Source organism: Urocitellus parryii, chromosome 5 (assembly GCF_045843805.1).
Source record: "Urocitellus parryii isolate mUroPar1 chromosome 5, mUroPar1.hap1, whole genome shotgun sequence".
NCBI lineage: Eukaryota > Metazoa > Chordata > Mammalia > Rodentia > Sciuridae > Urocitellus > Urocitellus parryii.
In genome coordinates this window covers 40,860,212-40,882,870 of record NC_135535.1, presented here as the reverse complement: position 1 = coordinate 40,882,870, position 22,659 = coordinate 40,860,212, and the positions used below count along the sequence as shown (strand labels likewise).

Genomic DNA, 22,659 nt, shown 5'->3' with positions numbered 1-22,659 from the left:
TCGTGTTCCACTTAGGACATCTCCTGTGACACAGAGATTCAAGGGGTCGGATCCCACCCACTTCCAAGGTGTCAGGTTAGTCAGGCCCACCACTCGGGATTTCTAGTCTCCTCTGGGCTGAGCTCGTGTTTCGTGACTGATTTCTTTCTCTTCTCCTGAGGACAGGGTCTCCAAGGCTTCCAGGTGTCTTGAAAAATGTTTCACGATGTGTGCGTCGGGTACTCTTGGGGGTCACTGGAGCAGGTGACTGAATAAAAAGAGCAAAATCAGAAGTGAAATCAATCTAACAGTCTCTAGGCTGGGAGCCCTTTCCTGACCTGTGTCATGGCCCTGTGCAGGTATCCCCTCCTGTGCTTTCCTATCACACGCTTCCAACTTGTGTTTTTCACAATCCTGGCCACAACTGGACATTAGGCTGATGTTTACTTTGAGTGCAGAAAGGCGGCCTACCAAAAGGTTCCAAGTGTGGTCAGGGTCTAGAGCCAGGGTCTAGTCTCCCATCCCTAGGTGGGTGACTTTGGGCATCTGTCTCTCAGTTCAGTGCAATGAGGTTGATAAAACCACCAACTTCAGAGATCTGTAAGAATTAACTGAGATGACGTTTGTAAAGAACACTGAAGTAGATAATAAGTGTACATGTGTGGTATTCATGTACTTGCTAACACTTATTATCATTCATGTGAAAATGTACCCTAAAAGGCAAAGAAGAAAAGCTTGTTTATAGCTATATCTTCACTGACTTGATCAGTGCCCAGCTTGTAACTGGTGATCAAAAAGGCCTGTTGGGCTGGGAACACAGCTCAGTAGTAGATGCTTACTCGGCATACGTGAGGTCCAAGGTTCAATCCCCAGCATTGGGGGAAAAAAGTTTAAGTCATGCTATAATCATCTTATTTAAAAACCAACATGATTATTTCAATACCTAGCAAGCTTCTGAGCCTTTAAATAACTTGTCTAAAATAATTTTGGTCAAATATTATTTTTATGCCAGGTGTAGTGGCGCACGCCTGTAATTCTAGTGGCTTGGGAGGCTAAGGTAGGAGGATGGCAAGTTCAAAGCCAACCTCAGCAAAGGCGAGGCACTGAACAACTCAGTGAGACTCTTTCTCTAAATAAAATACAAAATAGGGCTGAGGATGTGGCTCAGTGGTCAAGTGCCCCCGAGTTCAATCCCTGGTACCCTCCCCCAAAACCAAAACAAAACAAAACAAAACAACATTATTTTTTCTAGGAGAGTAAGTAATCACTCCAAAGAGATGTTTAATGACAACTACAAATGGCATTTGAGGGACAAATACAGTTCTGATGAACTTGTATGGATTATATATGTACACTTTTAGAGTATTTATATGTACATAAGTAGATATCTAGATATCACATTCTTGAAGAAATGATTGATGTTAAGAATCATTCATTCAGCATTGGCTGGGTCTGTTTCTGCTCATCAAAGTGTCACCAACACTGATGACTACGCTTAGAGTAAGCACTTGGAGCTCAAGAAATGACAAGAGTTAGTATCAAGTCTGTTTCCCTGGATTGTTTCTATACCTGATCGATTAAAATTTAAGATGGTCTTCTTAAATGACCTAATGAAATAAAAGCCTGGAGATCACTGAAATCATCTAAGTATGTGGCATGCCTCAAAAATCTCCCCTAACTATGCCTAAATAGGTTCCTTCTAATTCTAGGATACAGAATGACAACTGAAAAAATTACTTTTGTCTTGAAAATATAGGATCTCCTACCTTATATCTCATTATATAATAAGCAGATAACTGTGGGTTCACAGTGGAAGCCAGTAACACCTCTGTCCTGTAGCCATGTGGCTAAATGAAAGCTAACTAAATGTAGACACCCCACCACAGTGACAGAACTGTCAGGCTTCACCTGTTGTACTGCTGAGACTGGATGACCCATGTACACAGGAGAGTCAGGTTGGATGAGGTGGTGTGACCTTGATATCACTGGACTCAGGTTCAGAGAGGGCTGACTCTGAACCTGAGGGTCTGCAGAAGGAAGCGTAGAGGACTTTGGATTGACCATGGCTGCAGGGCTGAGAAGAAGATGTGCTGTAGATCCAAGGCCAGGCAAGCTGAAATTCACAGGTCCCGTATTTGGGAGAGTGCCAGGAGCAGAAGAAATCGGGCTGGGCATCGTGGGAGAATACAGAACAGAAAAAGGGCCCAGAGTCGGAGATGGTAAGACCATACAAGGAACGCTGAAGGATGGCAGCTGACCTGAGGATGGTCCCATAGCATGGGGAGTTTGACTGCCAGATAAGAGCACATTGAAACCATTGATTCCTGAAACAAGAATAACAAAGATCAACATGACATAAAGGTTCCACTCCTGCTGACATTCTTCATGGCCCTTTCAAATGGAAGTCCCTGATAAATCATCGAATGGTCAAATGCCTTCTCTTTGCTCTTCTAGCCCACATGGCTCCTTCACACTGGTGGCCAAGACTGTACCCCCACATTACTTGCATGACAATGCAGTTCATGCCTGTGGAAGGTTCTTAATGTGAGTACCACTGACTCAAGGGAGAAAGTGAAACTTGGATGGGAAAAAGCATATCTTTATTTTTATGAATTTCTAACTGAAAATTTATCTTTCCCTCGATGATCACAGGCAACAAATTACAACAGTATTTACAAAGATGTTCATATTTCTTTATAGTTATTGTGATGATTTTAACTCATCACAACTTTGAAAAAAATGGCAATTTTAGACTTGCTATCAGTTCTTTTTATTGCTACAAATAATTTCAAAAATTATTTTTCTTCTTTATTTTAATATAATTGGTTCTTTGTAATTCTATGTATTCAATTCTCTGCATTTGTAAACATTTTGAAGAGAATCCACAGATCTCTCCAGGCTATACAATGGTCTATGGCTGAGAAAAAGTACAAAATTCCTATGCTGGGATATAATTTTCATTCAGCATTGGCTGAGTCTGTTTCTGCTAATCAAAGTGTCACCAACACTGATGACTGTGCTTAAAGTAAACACTCAGAGCTCAAGAAACGACAAGTGGGTAATGGACTAATGCCTACCTAATCTGTTCTGGAAGGTCAGGTTTAAGCCACCAAGAAACCGAGAGAGTCAAGTCTCTGCATATACTTCTGTGCATGTAGAGACTAGCTTTATCGTACAAAGAACATATCTTAAAAATTAAGTTCCTATTGTAATTCAGCTTTAATTCAAAACAGTAACAGCATTTGACTAAGTCTTTCTAAGTACCAGGCACTATTATTTTAGATCCTTTAGACTTATTATTAAATCTAATTCAATTTTCACAGTACTCTTATGAAACAGGTGCTATTATTACTGGTGTTTTACAGATAATGATGGCTGAATACTTAAGTTCTCTCAGATTATAAGTGGTTTTAAATGTCAAGCCCTCCAGATCACAAAGTATTCAGGACTTCTGGATACTCAAGAGACAGAACCTAGCTGCACACAATGGCCAATAGGTTCACACTATTACTTTTAACCAATGCCAAAATTCTGAAAATAAAATCTTTTAAATTTGTTATGATTTTTAAACAAAAAAATTCTAATGAATTTTTTAAAAAAATCATTTGCCTTAACTGTTTTCCTGTTGTCCTGCTGTTGGTGAAGCAGAGCAGCCTCATCCTTCATTTTATACATGAAGAAAACAAGGAGGCTGAAAGTAAAATGGCAATAGGTAGCAGCCAAGTCAATGAACTTCTTTCTTTGGTCAGATGACACAGACAAAAATTTAAAAATTCAATTTATGATTCAAATCCCACAGGGACTCTTAAGACATGATGACATCTCTTACCAGCTGGAGACTGCACATAAAGACACTGCAGCAAAGAGGGCTCTTTGGTACTTTCATTTTCTTTTGAAGGCTTTTCAGTATCTATATTTTTTGAAGGATTTCTACACTCAGCAGAAGTGAAGCAGTTTGCTGAAGCCTTTCCTGAAACCTCTTCTGCAACAGGGAGTTGACTATTCACATGAGCATCTTCCAGGGGCATAGATCCCCTGTTTCCCGTTGACTTGGGAGACGCAAGGTCTGTGGAACCTGAGGATTTCTAAGCATAACCAAACCAGGAAGCAGAAAAGCAAGTCAAAATTCCAGTACTGTCTTATAATAGGTTTGTCAAAATACCTAATACAAAAACAAAAAAAGTACAACACAGCTGTGTGCCTCAATGACTGTGTATATTCTTTTCATATAGGAATAGCGTGAAGATGGATGTAATGCCATGTCTATCTATAGACTTATGACTCCTCAGTTAGAAATGATAAAGATTTTAGTAATGGAAATCTGGCCCTGATGTTTAGATTATGAAATAATTTTCTGAGCTGTTAACACAAAAAGGATGTTGATGCTGCAGTCTCATGTGGCCTTCTAAGAACTGTGGGCTGGCTCAAAGCCACATCAGTGGTCTAAGATGTGTTTGTCAGTCTTTCACTTTGGATCTGCAACCCCAAGCTATAAACAAAATTAGGAAAATTCATTCTGGCAAGAGTAGAAAAGAAAGGTTCATAATTAATGGAATGACTTCCATGCAGTGTGCCCAGCTGACTCCTGAAAACTGTTCTAAGGACAGTCCTTCTGCTTCATATTTTACTGGGCACATCTCATTAACCTCTGCATGGCTACTAAGTGGGGAATGTGGAAAGCTCATATTTTTGTTTTTTTATTCATTTTGTAGCTATGCAAATGGACTCACTGGGCAGTAAAGAGAACCAACCAAGTAAGGGCACAGCCAATCAGCTAGTACCCATGTTCCTGACTCTGAACTCAGCTGCATCCTGGACTGAGCTGATTATTGCAGGGATTCCAGCTTGATTTTTTTTTTGTTAATCGCATATAAAAAGACTGGGAAGAAATATGCAAACAGGTTAGCAGTGATTGCACTATGGGTAAGTTAATGGATAGGTTGTTTTCTTCTTTCTTACAGTACTATTTTGTGGCAAGATTTTTGGGGGAGCCAGTTCAGAGTTTAATTATTGATATAAGTGACACATGAAATATCTTTATATTCCAGATTCTATTGGCTATTAGTATCTGTGTGTCTACATTAAGAAGCTCAGGGATAATGGGAAATCACCAGACACATCCACCCATATTCCTTTACCTTGGGCATGACAAGGGATAAGGGGCTATCTTCAAATTCCTGACTTTGTCTTTTAGCAGCGGGCTCATCCTCTTGCAGCTTCCTCTCTACACAGAGGCGCTTCTGAGCTGAGGGTGTGAATGAAGGCTCTGATGCAGCAGGGACTTCTGAGCTTCTGCTGTCTATTTCTGATGCAGAATCAGGGGACAGTCCCTCTTGCAAGCTCCCATACAGCATGAACAGTGAGGTGGAGGGCACATACACCAGGGGCTGCCCGGCAATTAGAGCAGGCTTCAAGCTCTCCATGTCAGAGGTTGGGGAAGTAAGCGGGACACCAACTTTTCCATTGAGACCATTCTGCATGGAGAAAGCCTGCAAGTCTGTTTGAGCAACAGAAAATACTTGGTGGGCTAAAGGATTAACACAATAATCTGAGTCAACAGGAAGGACAGGGTCCAAGCTGCTTGCTGGAGGCACCACTCTCTTACTGGCAAAGGCTTTTGCCCTGTAATAAAAAGAAACATATAATGAGTACCATCAACTACCACATTCTACCAGCTCTTGACTCTTAAGAGAGCCCTGCAAATCAGGAGTGAGGTACTGCACAGGGTGGTGTTCAAATATACTCCCTGAGCTTACGTTAGCTTTTCCCAAGGCAGAAGAGCAGCACACTCTGCATGGATGGTTAGGGTTGGAGAGGGGGTGCTGAAGTGGGAAGAGCTGATAGGGACTCTCAGATGATACTTTCATGATTGGCACAGTATTGAACATTTTATACAATTATTATAGTAGTAGCTACTCTTATTCTCCCCCAACCCCCACCCGTTTTAATAGTGAGGAAAACTGAAACTCAGAGGTTTAATCAACCTGCCTAAGGCAACTTAGCTCTAAAGTGGTGAAGATGTGCTTTATACCATGTTTGATGGCAAAAAGCTTGTGTTCTCAGTCACTCGAAGAGATCTTGGGCAGAGTTTGATTTAAAGAAAGAATTTGTCTCAAATTCAGTGTGAAACAAATGAAGTGGGTAGTAAGGAAATAAGACTATTTACTAAATGATTACTTTGTCATTCTCATTTCACTCTTCTCAGTATACTACAGAATTCAAGACAGTATATGTCCAAAGTTAAGATCCATTAATTTATGAGCTTATAAGTGATGCTTCTGTCTCTAACATAAAAAACTCCAAATATTCAAAAGCATATTTGCATTGTTAATACATTTTTAGAAAGGGATGAGGGAGATTGTTCAAGAAATGGTAAACAAAAGATAGGGGTTTTTCTCCAGCCCTTCTGATGGAATTGCTAAGACCCACTTTGTCCACCTTCTTATCATCCATTTTATTGCTGGAAACAAAATGGAGCACTCAGGGCTACAGAGATGAGAACATCTCTTTAGCCATGGCCTCCCTAAGTGAGGAATCCATATTACTCAGTTGAGAAACTCAACTAGCCCACATGGAGGGTATCAACCACCAACCAATCCCAGCCAATTGCTTTAATCCCATCTCCACCAACATCACCACCACCTGCCCCCAGATGTTCTTTCTGTCATCTCTGTCTTTTGAACAAGTCTTGCTGACTCTGTCTTACACTGATTTCCCTTCCTTTCAATCTCTAGCTGACCTGGCTTAGATCTGCACCACAGCAGACAGGAACCAACACAAAGGCTTGTTCTGTGATCCGATCTCCTTCCAATCCCACCTACTCAAAGCAGCCAGAAGGTTCTTCTTTACTAAACCTGCAATAGTTCTTTACTATTTAGTGAATCCAAACTCTTCCACCTGGAGTTCAATGCTTCTTGCCAACCTGACCTATACACAAGTTCTTCTTATGAATGGTGTTTCCTTTTACTATTCTATTTGGACAAATCATGACAGTGAAACTAATCAGATTTTGTCCCTCTGCTTCCTAACCTTGGCTCAGATAAGACCTGGGAATTAGTAGACAAAGTTAGCTATGGTGATCACAAAGTGATTTACGGGATGAAGATGCATCATTTCCCAGTGTCATGTTAGTATAGTGACTTGTTTTTTTGTTTTATGTTTTTTTTCCCCAGTATATTATCTTTTAATTTTGTTCCCTACATCCTATCATAGCTTAGGGGATGAATTTTTCACACTTTCATGTCCCAGATGCTATGTTTTGAAGTGTTGGGTACAGCAATTCTTTTTTTTTTTTAAACTATTTTTTAGCTGTAGTTGGTCACAATACCTTTATTTTATTTGTTGACTTTTATGTGGTGTCAAGGATCAAACGCAGGGCCTTATATGTGCTAGGCGAGCTCTCTACTGCTGAGCCCACTACAATCCCAGCCCCAGGGCACAGCAATTCTAATAAAAATGATGACTTAAATTTTATCTTTTGATGAGTAGCATTTCAATTTTGTCAAAAATTAATAGTACAAAATAGAAAGAATGCACTCTGAGTTTTTAAAGAGTACTTACTGTGAATTGTCTTCTATTTTCTGTCTGTAGACAGCTGCTAGACTTCCAATTTCTAAGGAATAGCCACCTGATCCTGAAAAGGAAAATGAAGATTTTACAATAAGGGATTTATGCATACTAACTACATAAAACAGAATTTATTACTCATAGTTCAAGAATTATAAGACTATCTCAAATATGTTCTGGTTTTGATTCAGAAGGAAGTTTCCAGAAGCTAGCTGTTAATGGTGAATTCAAATCTCATTAATAATTAGTAAGGAAATCAAACCAAATCAGTGCTATTTTGAATTTCTGAGATATATCGAATAGGTCTACTATGGCAAACCAATTGATCAAGGCTGACCAGATCTATTTTAGGCATGGGGAAATGTCCATATACTGTGAAGTCAGCATCTCCTTTGCTGCCAATAATTATTGTACCTCAGGCAAATGAAAAGCAGACTTCTGAAAAAACAGGCAAGATCTAGAGTCAGATCATTTTAGAATGCTAGCATGTGGGGAGGGCTACAATTACATGGCAACCGATGGATTCCATGGGTCATGTAGGGCAGATACCTTGTTCTCTGCACGGGCTGCTGGGTTCTGAGCTCACTTTCCTCTGTATCCTCTCAGAAGTCTGAACTGTGTTAAAGGAACCATAACGAGCCAGCCTCTGTTTTGCACATACTTGAATCTTGCCATATGTTTCTCTTTTTAATTCTGGTAAGACAGATGCAGAAACATCCACTAGTTCTTCATCTAAATAAATGAGAATTGGTAGTGTTATTATACAGCTATAATTCAGGATAAATTTAGTCCTTTGAAGAAATGGCTTTGAACCTATAATTGAAATGAAGTTACCCTATAAATCAAAAACTAAGACAATTAAAGGAATTTTATAAGCCTTGTCTCAAACCCCAACTTCTTTCAATGTACTCATTTTTTTTAAAGTTAGTGGATGACTATAAAGTAAGAATGAATCCATGTATATTCTAAAATTATCTGAACTGCAACAAAAGTAGAGCAAGATGTTCTTTAACCCAAATTAGAACAGGCCTGACATTTTAACACTCTGTTGGGACAGAGAGTATCAAAGGAAAACCTGACCATGTTCAACCCAACATGCATATTTTCAGATTCACTTTCAAGATAATTGAGATCAGCTCTTATGCCAAAGCTCTAGGGCAATGAGTAGGAAAATCTTTGTTTTCTATTGTACTTTATTATTTCTTTCTTATGCAGCAGGAGGCTCAGTTACTAAGTGACCAAAGGAATAAGGTCAACAGATTTTGTGGTTGAAATGCTGCAGAACAGTGAGGATAATAGAAGCCATTTTGTGCTTAAAGGGTCAGGATAGAACTTCCTATGTAGACTCTGGCAGTTATTCCTATTTGTCCAGGTAGTCATTTCTTCCTTGCTTGTTTTTTCTAAGCTTAAAATATGCCTATTTTAATTATAAAACTGATTCAATACACTGAAAAGTACAGCAAGACTTACATTTTATAAAATGCCTACTTTCGTGTTAAAGCAACTTTAAAATTGAAACAAAAGAAACCTTATCATTTTGTTTTTAATATAACAAAAGCCCAATAAATGTTCCTTTTAGAAAGTCAAATCACAGAACCATAAAGAAGAAAATTAGATGAAGTCAGAAACAGGGACCATATTTGCCCTCCATCCTGAATTGAATAAAAACATTTGACAAAATATATAAACAATGGCTTTTAGGACACTGGACATCAGACAGTGACCCCTTAGGGACAGGTATAAGGTGAGTTCTATGACTGTCTTGAAGCCAGAGGAAAGACTGAGTACATTATGTGGAGACATTAAAGAAAAAAGTCTAAATCAAACATTTAGAGGTAAAATGCTGAAGATGAAAAATAGTGTATGAGACTAATGGTAGATTTAAGGGAAAAATGAAAAAAGAAAAGTGAACTTGAAGATATAGCAAGAGAATATGTGAAGAAATAATAACTGGAAATTTGCCAGATTTGAAGAAAACTTTAAACCTGTAGATCCAAGAAGCTCAACAAACCCAAGAACATGAAACACAAAGTACACCAAGTCACACATCATCAAATTGTTTAAAGTCAGTCATAGAGATAAATTTTAAAGCATTGACACATTATATACAGAAGAGGATGACAGCAGATTCTTTGTTAAATAATGCAAGCTAGCAGACAGTGGAGCAAGTTCTTTAAAATGCTGAAAAGAAAAACTTTTGGGCTGGGGAGGCAGCTCAGTGGTAGAGCAGTTGCCTACCATATGTGCCCTGGGTTCAATCCCAAGCACCATAAAAGAAAAAGAACAAAAACCAAACCAAACCCCAGCACCAGAAAAGAAAAAGAACAAAACAAAACCCTTTAACCTAGCATCCTTTATCCAGTGAAAATATATTTGAGATCTAAAGGTGAACTAAAGATGTTTTCAGACATACAGCAGTTGGAAGAATTCTTTACTGGCAAATCAGTACTACAAAATGTTTTTAAAAGTCCATCAAACAGAAGAAAAATGATACTAAATGGAAATCTACATCTACCAAAAGGTAAGATGTTTACCAGAAATGGTAGCTATAGGAAAAGATAAAATCGTTTTTATTAAAATAGTTTTAAAAGATGATCATCTATCTAAACTAAAAAACTGCATGGTGGGGTTTATAATATACATAGGAGTAAAATGTTTGACAATAATAGCATAAAGGACAGGCAGGAAAAATGAAAGGTGAGGTTCTTATACATGTTGTATAATATCACTTGAAAATAGACTGTGATAAATGTATACAATGAACCCTAAAGCAGCCATTAAAATAATACTAAAGAGTTACAGATGGGGCTTAGGTTGTGGTCAGCAGTAAAGTGCTCACCTAGCACAAACGAGGCCCTGGGTTCAATCCTCAGCACCACATATAAATAAATAAAATAAAGGTATTGTGTCCAACTACAACTAAAAAACAAATATTAAAAAAAAGAGTTACAGCTAATAAGCCAACAAAGAAGTTAAAATGGAGACCAAAAAAAAAATAATAATAATAATAATAAATCCAAATGAAAAACAAACAATGAGCAGATGGGACAAATTGAACACAAAAAGCAAGAAAATAGATTACAGATTAGGAATTGTATAACATGTGAACGGTCTAAATAATACAGAAAGCAGAAATTATCAGATTAGATTAAAAAATAAACAACAATACAGTGCCCACCAGAAACACCCTAAATGATATAAATTGCTTACAAGTAAAAGGATGAAGAATATATACTATGCTAATGAATGGAAAGCTGAAGTGATTATCTTACTATCAGATAAAGTAAATCTTAGGGCACAAAATGTATCACCAGGAATAAAGAAGATTATTTCATAATAATAAAAGAATTCATCATGAAGTTATAGCAATCCCAAATTCATAGAGGCAGAACTTGATAGAACTGCAAGAATAGACAAATTTGCAATCACAGATCTCAATATCCATCTATCAATAATTGATAGAACAAGTAAAGAAATAATAAGTAAGGATATAAAAGAATTGGATAGTACTGTCAACTAATCTGATCTAGTTATCATTTATAGAATATTCCACCCAATAACAATATACATGCTTTGTAAGTGTACACAAAATATTTACCAAGATGGATTATGTGCCTCAAAAAATAAATCTCAATAAATTTAAAAGGATTCAAGCTATAAAAAGTATGTCTTCTAATCAAATGGAATGAAATCAATGAAAGATATTTGGGAAATTCCAGCACATTTAGAAACTAAAATGCATGTCTAAAAAACTTGTGAAACTGAAGAAATTAAAAAGAAATTTATTTGAAATTCAAAATGGAACCATATCAACTAAAGAAGTACTGAGTAGGAAACTTATATTACTAAAATGCCTCTTAGAAAAAAAAGATGTCAAGTTTAGAAGTTCAGCTTTTACCTTAAGAATCCAGAATAAGAAAGGAAATAATAAAGAAATTACCTGAATAGCCCTATAGCTATTAAAGAAAAGTAATCTATAGCTAAAAACCTTCTTAGATAGAAAACCCCAAATGGCTTCATTGATAAATTTTACCAAATATTAAAGAAAAAAAACACTAATTATATAAAAATTCTATTTGGGATGGACTACTTTACAAAACAATGTCAGAGGCCAATATTATCATGATACCAAATAGATGAGCAGACTAGGACAATAGTTGGGAGAGTCCAGAAATGGTACTTTACATATATGGCCAATTTATCTTCAATAAAGGTTCAAAAATGAATTACAGTAGAGGGGGTAGAGAGAGAAGAAGGGAGGGGAGGGGAGGGGAGGGGGGATAGTAGAGGATAGGAAAGGCAGCAGAATACAACAGACACTAGTATGGCAATATGTAAATCAATGGAAGTGTAACTGATGTGATTCTGCAATCTGTATACGGGGTAAAAATGGGAGTTCATAACCCACTTGAATCAAAGTGTGAAATATGATATGTCAAGAACTATGTAATGTTTTGAACAACCAACAATAAAAAAATAAATAAATAAATAAAAATAAAAAAAATAAAGGTTCAAAGTTTGGAAGAGAAAGGACAATCTTTTTTTTTTTTCCTTAAGAATTTAACCTTTATTTTATTTGTTGTTGTTGTTGTTTATGTGATGCCAAGGAATGAACCCAGGGCCTCACCAGTGCTAGACAAGTGCTCTACTGCTGAGCCACAACCCCAGCTCCAGTTGTCTTTTTTAATAAATGGCTGACACAAGTAGATGTTTGTTTTTGAAGAACCTCTACTGTTTTTCATAATGATTACTTTACTATCCCACCACTAGTTTATGAGAGTCCTTTCTCTACATCCTTGCCAACATTTGTCTTTTTGATAATAGTCATTCTAATTGGAAATGACATTTCATTGTGGTTTTTGATTTACATTTCCCTGATAATCAGTGATACTGAACGTTTTTTGATATATTTATTAGCTATTTGTATATTCTCTTTTGAGAAATGCCTATTCAGGTTTTTCACAAATTTTAAAATTAGATTATGCTTTGCTGTTGAGTTCCTCATATATTCTGGAAATTAATCCTTTGCCAGATGAATAGTTTACAAGTTTTCTCCCATTCTATAGATTGTCTCTTTACCGTGGTTTCCTTTACAGAAGCCTCTTAGTTTGATGTAATCCCATTTGTCAGTAAAACTTGCTGACTGTGCTTTTAGTCAGCTTTTTCCGCTGCTATGATGAAAGGACCCGACCAGAACAATGCTAGAGGAGGAAAAATTTATTTAGGGGCTCATGATTTTAGAGGTCTCAATCAAGAAACAGCAGGCCCCATTCCTTGGGGCTCAAGGTGAGGCTGAACATAATGGTGGGAGAGTGTGGTGGAGGGAAACAGCTCACATGATAATCAGGAAGGAGAGAGGGAGAGGGAGAGGGAGAGGGACTCTACTCTCCAGATATAAAATGTATACTCCACAGCCACGCCCCTAATGAACCAAATTCCTCCAGCCACACCCCACCTGCCTCCAGTCATCAGTTATTCCCATTAGGCATTAATTCGATGATTAGGTTAAGGCTATAACCCAATCATTTCTCCTCCAAACTTTCTTGCATTGTCTCACAAATGAGCTTTTGGGTCTATAGTAGTGTTCTGGTCTATAGTAGTGTTCCATTCTAAAGTTTCTTTGTTGATTCAAACCACAACAGTGCATAAAAAGGCTACTAGGTTTTATATGTTGATTTTGTACTCTGCAACATCACTGAATTAATTTATCACTTCTAACAGTTTTCTGGTGGAGTCTTTAGGTTTTTCTATACATAAAATCATGTCTGCCAACAGGGATAATTTGACTGTTTCTTCTTTTCTGATTTAGATGCCCTTTATTTCTTTCACTTGCCTTACTGCTGTGGCTAAACTTCCAATACTTTATTATGATTTCAGCTTTCCTCCATTCATTATAATGTTTGTTGTGGGTTTGTTACATATAGCACTTATTGGGTTGAGGGACATTCCTTCTACACTTAATTTTTTGAGGAGTTTTTAATCATAAAGCAATGTTAAATTTTATCACATGCTTTATCTGCATCTGTTGAGATGATCACACAATTTTGGTCCTTTATTCTGTTGCTATATTACACATTAATTGATTTTTATATGTTGAAATATCCTTGCACCCCAGGAATAAATCCCAATTAATCATGGTGTATAATTTTTATGTCCTATTCAATTCAGTTAGGTAATGTTTTATTGATCATTTTTTGCATCTGTTAATCAGAAATACTGGTCTATAGCTTTCTTATCTGTTGTTGTTGGTTTTGGTATTAGGATGATGCTGGCACCACAGAATGAGTTTGAAACCCCTTACTGTGGAAACCTTGGAATAGAGAGTTGGCATTACTTCTTTAAATTTTTGGTAAAATTCAGAAGTGAAATCATCCAGTCCTGGGCTTTTCTCTGATGGGAGACTTTCTATTACTGATTCATTGTTGTTACTTGTTATCAGATTTTCTACATCCTCATAGTTTAATTTTGGTAGTTTATATTTGTCTAGAAATTTGTACATTTCTTTAAGGTTTTCAATTTGTTGGTATATTTGGTCATATGGGATCCCGGTGATCATATATATTTGTTATTAGTTGTAATGTCTTCTTTTTCCATCTGATTTTATTTGGCTCCTGGTCTATAGTAGTGTTCCATTCTAAAGTTGCTTTGTTGATTCAAGTGGATACTATTTTCAGTGATAAAAGTTGAAGTCTCCCACTATTACTGTATGACAGTCCACTTTTCCTTTTATATGTAATAATCAACATTATATAATTGGGTGCTCCAGTGTTAGGTGCATATATATCCACAATTTGCCTCAGAAAGGCTCTTATTTTGTCAAATGTAGTAAGGCTTTTTTGATTTCCTGAAGTGGATAGTCTGTCTTTTTTAAGATTTAGAAAGTTTACAGCAATTACTCCACTTAATAGTTTTGTATGCCTTTTCCCCTTCTAGTAACTTGCTTAATGGTATCTCATAAATCTTAAGAGGCTTTAAAAAAACTTTTTTTAAAACTGGACTAGGTTATTTTAAAAGACCTTTCTTTAAGCTCAGAAATCCTTTTTTCTGCCTGATCTGTTATGCTGTTTAGCTCTTAACCATTTTTTTTTTAACTTCAGTTATTTAGTTCCAAATTAGTTTGGTTCATAGTGATGATCTTCCTAATTCCATTGAATTGTCTGTCTGTATTCTCTTTTCTCACTAAGTTTCTTAAATCATTCTTTTGAATTCTTTGTCAGGCAATCTATTGATTTCCTTTTATATAGCATCTGTTTCTTTGTAGACATCATATTACCTTTTATGTTTTCCATACTTCCTGTGTCCTTACTTTAATATTTGTGCACTTGGTTGATGAAGTGACTATCAATTTTATTGGGTGGCTTTCAGAGTAACAGATTTTCTCTTGGTCGTATGTCTTAGGACCTTGGACAGGCTATTTTGACTTTGATTCCAGGTAGATGTTATACTGCAGTGTTTGTGCAGCTTCTTTAGCTGTAATCATCATCAGCATTGTCTGCACCTGATTCAGTGGCTTAGGCTGCAGAGGTTGTGGGCTTGCACTACCAGCTGGGATCAGATATTTTAGGTGGGGCCTGTTTTCTGGCAGCTCTAAATGCCCATCAGTTTCTACAGGCTGCATGGAAAGAGTGCTACCATTGTGGACTCACATGAGTATAGCACAGTGTGCCTGGTAACAAGGTATCCATCAGTGTCTGAGGATTGCATGGGGATAGGCCTCACCAATGGGCCAAAACTGTGCACCTGTCAATGTCTGAGGGCTATGCAGATGAATTCTCAAAATCTCTAGAAACCAAATGCTCAGGGTAAATTGCCTAGCTCCTTCCAGGGACTAGTGGGAAGAGGGGGTATTTGGCTGTTTTCTAGAACCCTTGATAGGCTAGGCCACTTAGGGAAGGCTGCTTCTCAGGATCATGGATGGGTAGGCAAGGACATTCAACTCTTCCAGGGGCTCTGCAGACAAAGCTACTCAGCACATGCTTCACAGCTGCTTCCTGAGATTGAAGGTGTAAGCAGGGACATCTATCTGATTTCAGAGCAGCAGGAGCATGGGCAAGGCCACCTCATGATCTCCCAATGACCCTTGCAGGGCAGAGTCACTCAGGGTGGATTGCCCAGGTGTCTCCTAGGGATATGGGAAGGTAAGTGGAGTTACCCTGTTGGCTCATAGGACTTAGGTGGCTAATTTGCCAGGGGCAACTTTCTAGAATCCTGGGTGGTAGTCTTAAGAGGGCACTCAGCAGGTGCCTCAGCAGGGAATAGCACAACATGGGCTGGGTTCTTTCTCAAGGGCCAGGCAGTGTAACCTGGTAGCTTCCAAATTGGACTCAGAGCCTCTTTGTTTTTTTCCTTTCCTTGCTGAGCAAAGTCTTCCTTGATTCAGGACTGATCTGGAGAGACTGGATGAAAAATGCAGTGTGCTTAGTTCCCTTCTTTAGATGGGTATGTATCTCTGTGCTCCATAATGTTTCTGTCCACGCAGCACTCCAGTAAAATAGCTGTTTTTCTTTGTTTTGATTCTTGTGTGAAAAAGAAAGTGCAGTAGTCACCTCTAGTTAGCCATCTTGCTTACATCACCCTTGGGAGCCATTTTAAGTAACAAAACCATTAACACAAAGCACAAAAATATAAAAACGTGATACTACAAAGACTGAAACTAAAAAAAGGAACCTTGTTCAACCAAGGTATGTACTGGGAAACTCAAATTTTCTGCATGTCCACAAATGACTGTGACAATGCCAATGAGTGTTGTCTTTGGAGTTACAAATAAATTTTACTGGGCAGATAAATTCACAACTATGGTATCTGTGAATAATGGGCAACAACTATACATAATTCATTTGTAAAAAAAAAAAAAATCTAGAAACACTAACAAACCTACCTAAAGAGGCAAAAAGAAGATTAGTGGTTGCCTAGGGATGGAAATGAAGGCCAGGAGGGAGGAAATACAAAGGAGCAGAAAAGACTTTTGAGGGTAATAGGTGATGAATATACTCAGTTTTGTGATTACTGCACAGGGGCATTATAAGTTTTACATTTTCAAAAACATATCAAATTGTAACTAACTCCATGCTATTTATTATATGCCAATGACCCCTCAATAAAGCAGTTAAAACTAAAACACCTATATCTATATCAAATGTGCCATACTGGTGGGAACGACAAGAAGACATATTTATGAAATTTAACCCTGATGAACTGCTACTCTAGGGGTGAAGGAAAGTGAGTCAAGGAATCAAAGGTGACTTGATGATCCAGACTTGATTGCTGGTTTGATGATGTTATCAGTAATGGAACCAGGGAATACAGAAAGAGAACCAGGTTTCTGAAGGTCAGAGAATACTGGTTCACTTTGAGGTTCCCGACCTGATGTCAAACTGTTTTCCCCACATCAGATCACAGAGTTCTCTCAGCTGCTGTCCCACTGGTTGTGACCATGAACTTGATTTCTTTACACCAGCTCATCTCCCCATTGATAATTTTGTTCAAGGCATCAACACTTTTAGCCCTTTCTGTTAATCTCTATATTCAAGGACTCCTGGTCACTTCTGCTCATTATATCTAGTGCAAATTTCTTGGCCTAACTTTTAAGGCCTTCCAAAAGTGTGGTCCCATCTGATTATATTTTATCTCATGTACTCTTTTTTTTCTTTTTTTAACCTTTATTTTATTTACTTATTTTTATGTGGTGTTGAGGATCAGATCCAGTGCCTTGCATGTGCCAGGCGACCACTCTACCACTGAGCCCCAGCCCCAGCCTTTATCTCATGTACTCTTAATCCTACTCTCTGCATTTAAATCAGAGTGGCTCATCTCTCCAGCACAACCCAGATTTATTCTCACATATGCTATTTTTTCACCCCTCTAAAACCTAAGAGTCTATCAGAACTGAACCTGGTATCCTCTTACATATGCTAATTATGCACCTTCTGTAGAAGCTTATTAGTCAACTAACATAATCAAGGCACTGTTCTTAGTACTATGAGGTGATGCAAGATGAATAATGATGTCTGGCCCCAAATGTGCAGGGCAAGGGAAAACCCACAGTATCAACTTTATCAAGTAAAACAATACAATACTAAATTGTAGTTGCTAAAATGAGATAGTCTTCTCTGGGTGATTAGAGAAAACATCAGGTAAGAGTTGATAACTGAGCCACATCTTAAAGGCTGAGTAGAATATAGCCACATGCCATTTGAAGATGCTTGGATCAAGGACAGACCATATTATACAGCCAGGGTCTCATGAGATCATATTGCCTAGTGACTTTATAGTAGTCTTAGTTTGTGTACCATGATGAAATCTCCTAACAACACATTTTTCTGAACATGTGCCTATTAAGTGATGTGTGCCCTATTAATGTTGAAAAGCAGACGGTTTCACAGGTGAAGAGAACAGAAGCCAAAGGCAGAGAAGCAGAAAATGGCAAAGTTGTATATATCATGAAGGCGGGGACTGCATCACAAACATCTTAAATTTCTCATAGCAAGTAGGACAGTAATCAGCACAATCCGTACTTACTAAGTACTTGGTGTGTTGAATTATACTTGATTTTAAGGTTTCATCTAGCTCCTAAGTGAATAATGTGTATTTAACAAGTGAGATAGAGAATGATATCTTTTATAAGCCTGAGTTAAGTGGCATGAATTTACACCACTAAAGCCGAAATTGAAAGGATAATTTAAAAATAACTTTAATGGCTTTTTCCCAGGCATATCTGTTGCAGTAGGATCTAGTCCCTGATTGCTTAGATATTACCTGTGCAATAAGCAGAAGATAATACCACCTTTCACATCAGTTTAGTTAAAATAATGACATTTTTAACTTTACAGATCAATTACAAAAGGGCTCATTATATCCATATTACATTTAGAAGCAATCTTACCATATATTAGATTTACAATAGTAACTGACATAGTTTTTACATTATTTGGGATTTCACTGAAAAATAATGTTTTTTTCTGCTAATATAGAAACAATCAGAGTTCAAAAGAAGCATCACTTTAAATTCTTACTCCCAAACTTCCAGGTAAAAGCTCTAGAACAAAATAAAAAATTATGAAGAGCTATAATTTTTAAAAATCTTTATTTTTTAAATTTCTGGAGGGACTAAACCCAGGGACACTTTACCATCAAGATAATCCCTAGTAGCGGTTTTTATTTTTTATGTTGAGACAGGGTCTCACTAAGTTGCTAAGTGGACAGTCCTCCTGTCTCAGCCTTCTCAGTTGTTGGGATTACAGGCGTGCAACACTACGCCCAGCAAAAGCTGTAATTTATTGTTGGTATGTGGTGCTGAGGATCGAACCCGGGCCCCACGCATGCCAGGCGAGCGCGCTACCGCTGAGCCACACCTCCAGCCCCTAAAAGCTGTAATTTAATAGTTGTAGACATGCCCATGATGATAAGCCTCTAGTTCCCTTACTACTGTGAGCCAACCAGTACATACCATTTTTAGGCTAATAAAATGAGTGAAATCACTACCCTAATTTTGTATGTCACATGGATTATTGAGAAAAGAAGATCAACTTCACTGTGTGGTAGATGACAACTTGGAAAAGGAATTAGGGATTATAATAAAAATAGATCCCTAGCAAAACCATGCCTCCTTACCACTGGAGCTGAAGTCCACAGGCCCGATCCATTTGAAGGCTGGTTTACGGCCTCGCTCTTCTGTTACATGCACTTTCTTTATCAGAGCCAAGCTGGTCAGAACATTGGCTATATCATAGAGGCGTCGTACCTTTGCTTGAAGATATAAAACACAATTATGGTCATCCCTTCTGTGACACCATTAAATTTCAGTTTATGTGACAGGTATTGTTTTTCAGATATCATATAAACCTCAAAAGGAGTGGGGTGGGATGAGACTAATGGCTCTATCATGAAAGTACCCAAGATTTATGCATTGGATGTGTATGAAGACAAATATTAAAGGAAGGTCACTATGTCCTTCCATTTCCACAACTTCACACCTCTTAGAAGAGAGCATCTGGTGAAAGGCAGGGAGCACTGTGATTGCAAAAACACCATGGGAGGACATGATTAAAGGCTTAATAAATGTAATTCTGATATGTGGCCCATCAAGAGCTTGTCCTGAGTTTTCTCCCAGCAAGAGGTTGTGGCACCTACTTCATAGGGAGCTGGCCTGTAAAAATGACAGGGATTCCCCAGGGCTTCCTACAAGGCTGCACCCCTGGGAACACAGGAATTCAATGTCATGAGGTACAACTGTGCTAAAGATAGCAGCTCCTCACCTGGCATTCTGCAGTGTGTTCTCTGAATCTAACGGTTTGGGGAGAGACCTTTGAAAAATGCAGATATTAGGGGAAAAACCATAAAGTATTTCTATTCAAGAAACTTAACAGGTATGAAATCCACCTGACTTCAGGACTCAGATCAAGCAAAGGCATTGGATTATTGTCTAAAAATATCAAGTTTTCACCATCATCCTAACAGATTTGGATTTTATCCAGGCATTTCACCCACAAGGTAGCCATCATCCTAGTTTGGTGGGGGGAAACAGGTAGAAGCTAGCAAATGATAAGCTCATGATTTCCCAGCTTGAAAGGACTGCCAGGAGCCCAGGGCACTGGCTCAATGGATAAGGAGGATGGCATTAAGTGTGTCATCTGGAAAATCTCTACCTGTCCAGCAGCCACGTCCCACCACCCTGGGCCCTGACCATTCCTCTGTTTCTTACCTGTAGACAACTTTCATCTCCACCCTTCAGAAGAGTAGGCAGGGGGTGGGGAAAAAAGGGGAAAGAAAACTCAGATATTCTGTCTCTAAAGAGAAATGCAAAGTAATCCATACCCTCCCTGACCGTTGTTCTTGGGATGGCATTCTGCTTCTACTGTACCCTGTAACAGTTGAGGAAAAGGCTTCTGACAGGAATTTAATGGAAATTCAATTATGTGACTAGCTTATCCTCACAGCAAAAGTACTTTTATGAGCACATTCCTCAAAAATAGTATGTATATTTTTTAATCTCAGAGGTAGAAGATACCAATATATGAAATACCACCCTTTTGTGCTTAAATGGATTGAGGTGAAAATTCTTACTTTTAAATTTACTATGATCTGGGGTATCCTGGCTTTCTTCTATCAGTATCTTGGCAGCCACATCCAAAGTAACAATCTTGGTTTTGGAGACAAGGAACAGCATGACAAACTTCTGACTCATAATTCTCAGAGACTTATCTTTTCTACTGTTTGCAGATGCTACACAGGGGAGGAAACAAGAACATCAAAACATGGAATTTACCACATGAAAGACTATCATTGGATAGTTGTTTGCCATAACTCTCCAATGCCACCAGCATATGGAAGGATCATCCTTGTCACAGGCAGAAGCCTACTGGACACACATCACAAATATCAGCTCATAAAGAAATAAGGATTTTCTTATGGCCTATAAAATCACTCTGTCATGTGCATAACCTCTTACATGTATTTAAAACTGCTCTTAACACTTTATACTTATATGTTATAAAACAGAATCTATGTGGTAATTTTCCTGAAGGAACATTTTGAAAAGATTTGTAGACAGATAAAAAGAGAGGGTACGGATCAGGAACTGTTTACAGAACGTCAACTCTCCTCTCAAAGGCAAGAACTCCATTTTTCTTTCTTTGTACTCACAATATAAAAAATATATCCAAAAAACATAGTTAGGTGCCCTATTCAAGAGTTTTCAGAAACAGGGGAACAGATAAGATCTACATAAACAGACTCATTAGATGTGTGCCTTGTGGACGGCAGGTAAACCACCCCGGGCAGGTAGCTGCGGAAGGATAAGTGCTGCCTCGTGGGGTGCAACTAAAAGGCCTTTTAGTGAATCTAACAAAAACCAAGCCCACCCTTTTTTCATGCTTTGTCATCTTGCCAACGAGGAGGAGGGTGAGAATGATGAAGATCAATGGCAAAATATGGGAAGAAAAATACTAGCTGAGGAAAGGCAAGAACAATGCAGATACAAATTTTTTAAATTCTGTACAGAATGAAGGAGAGGGTTGTCTGTCTTTTTATCAATATTTTGTTAATGAGGCTCTCTCCTATGTAATCTACTCCAACATATAATTAAAAAATTGAGAAGATAACTTCAAAATAAATTATCATAAAAAGAAAACAGAATGGGCCCATCAATCTATAACGGGGAGCACTACATGATCCATGGTCCAGACATGCCAAATACCAGGTGAACTCCACCAGACTGATTTTAAGTCAGGTGCGGTGTTGATGGCCCAGTTGGGAAGCCATCTGTCTCCCTTTCGTCAGTAAAAAATAAAGGGACATTTTCCTCTGGGTTATCAATCTGGCACTTCTCATTCTACTAGTGAGTCTCTTCAGAAAAGATCATCGCTCTTTCTGCCATTATTCATGAGGTTACAATGGACTCACAGGAGGGATAGTCAGGTTCAGAGAAATCCAGTAACTGTTGATCTTGGGAATCTGGACAACCATCTTTTCTGCGTTCTCCAAATTTATAATCCATCAGGTCCAGTTCCTTCTGTTGGAGGTAGGCCATCTGCTCTTCATATTTCTGCTCCTCTCCAAGTCTCTGGAGGGTCCTAAGGGTTTTTGGCAGGCTATGCCGTCCATGCCAGCCATACTGATTCTTGGCCACCCGGCTGACCAGATGCAGTGACTCTAGCACATTTACAATGTCATAGATGCGTCTCCTTTCCACACCTGTTTGAAAAACAGAAGCAAACAGACATGATGCAGATGGGAACTACTTTGTATGGTGCCCAATGAAATGCCCATCAGATGTGAATGATCAATAAATTCAACCTGTAAGGATGCAAGCAACAGAATTTTTTTTCTTCTTTTGATGCAGTCCTCAAACAGATCTAATCTAGAACACCCTTTTCAAGATGGTGAATAGTTCCATCTGCGTGACATAATGGTATAGCACCTACTCTTTAGACCCATCAGGATAACCACACGAATATTTGTACATATTGAACTGGTAGTACTGAATAATATGCATAACAGTATGTCTACTGGATGAATGATGAATGGATGACTGTGGCTTGTATTCCCAATTATACAGACTATAAAATAAACTAACAACTGCCACATTATTATTGGACAATCCTTTCTTAGGGTTTG

General features: G+C 38.1%; 1 protein-coding gene across 1 annotated transcript in view; it reads right to left on the bottom strand.

Annotated features, from left to right (window-relative positions):
- Positions 1–76: 76 nt before the first annotated feature.
- E2f7 (E2F transcription factor 7) overlaps positions 77–22,659 on the bottom strand; it is a 38,784-nt gene continuing 16,201 nt past the window's right edge. The window contains exons 4-12 of the mRNA XM_026397007.2: positions 21,946–22,236; positions 20,608–20,766; positions 19,156–19,290; positions 8,095–8,277; positions 7,540–7,612; positions 5,118–5,601; positions 3,809–4,064; positions 1,888–2,303; positions 77–247 (exon numbers count right to left, since the gene is read on the bottom strand). Coding sequence (XP_026252792.2) covers positions 77–247; positions 1,888–2,303; positions 3,809–4,064; positions 5,118–5,601; positions 7,540–7,612; positions 8,095–8,277; positions 19,156–19,290; positions 20,608–20,766; positions 21,946–22,236 — 2,168 coding nt within the window. The remainder of the gene's footprint in view (positions 248–1,887; positions 2,304–3,808; positions 4,065–5,117; positions 5,602–7,539; positions 7,613–8,094; positions 8,278–19,155; positions 19,291–20,607; positions 20,767–21,945; positions 22,237–22,659) is intronic.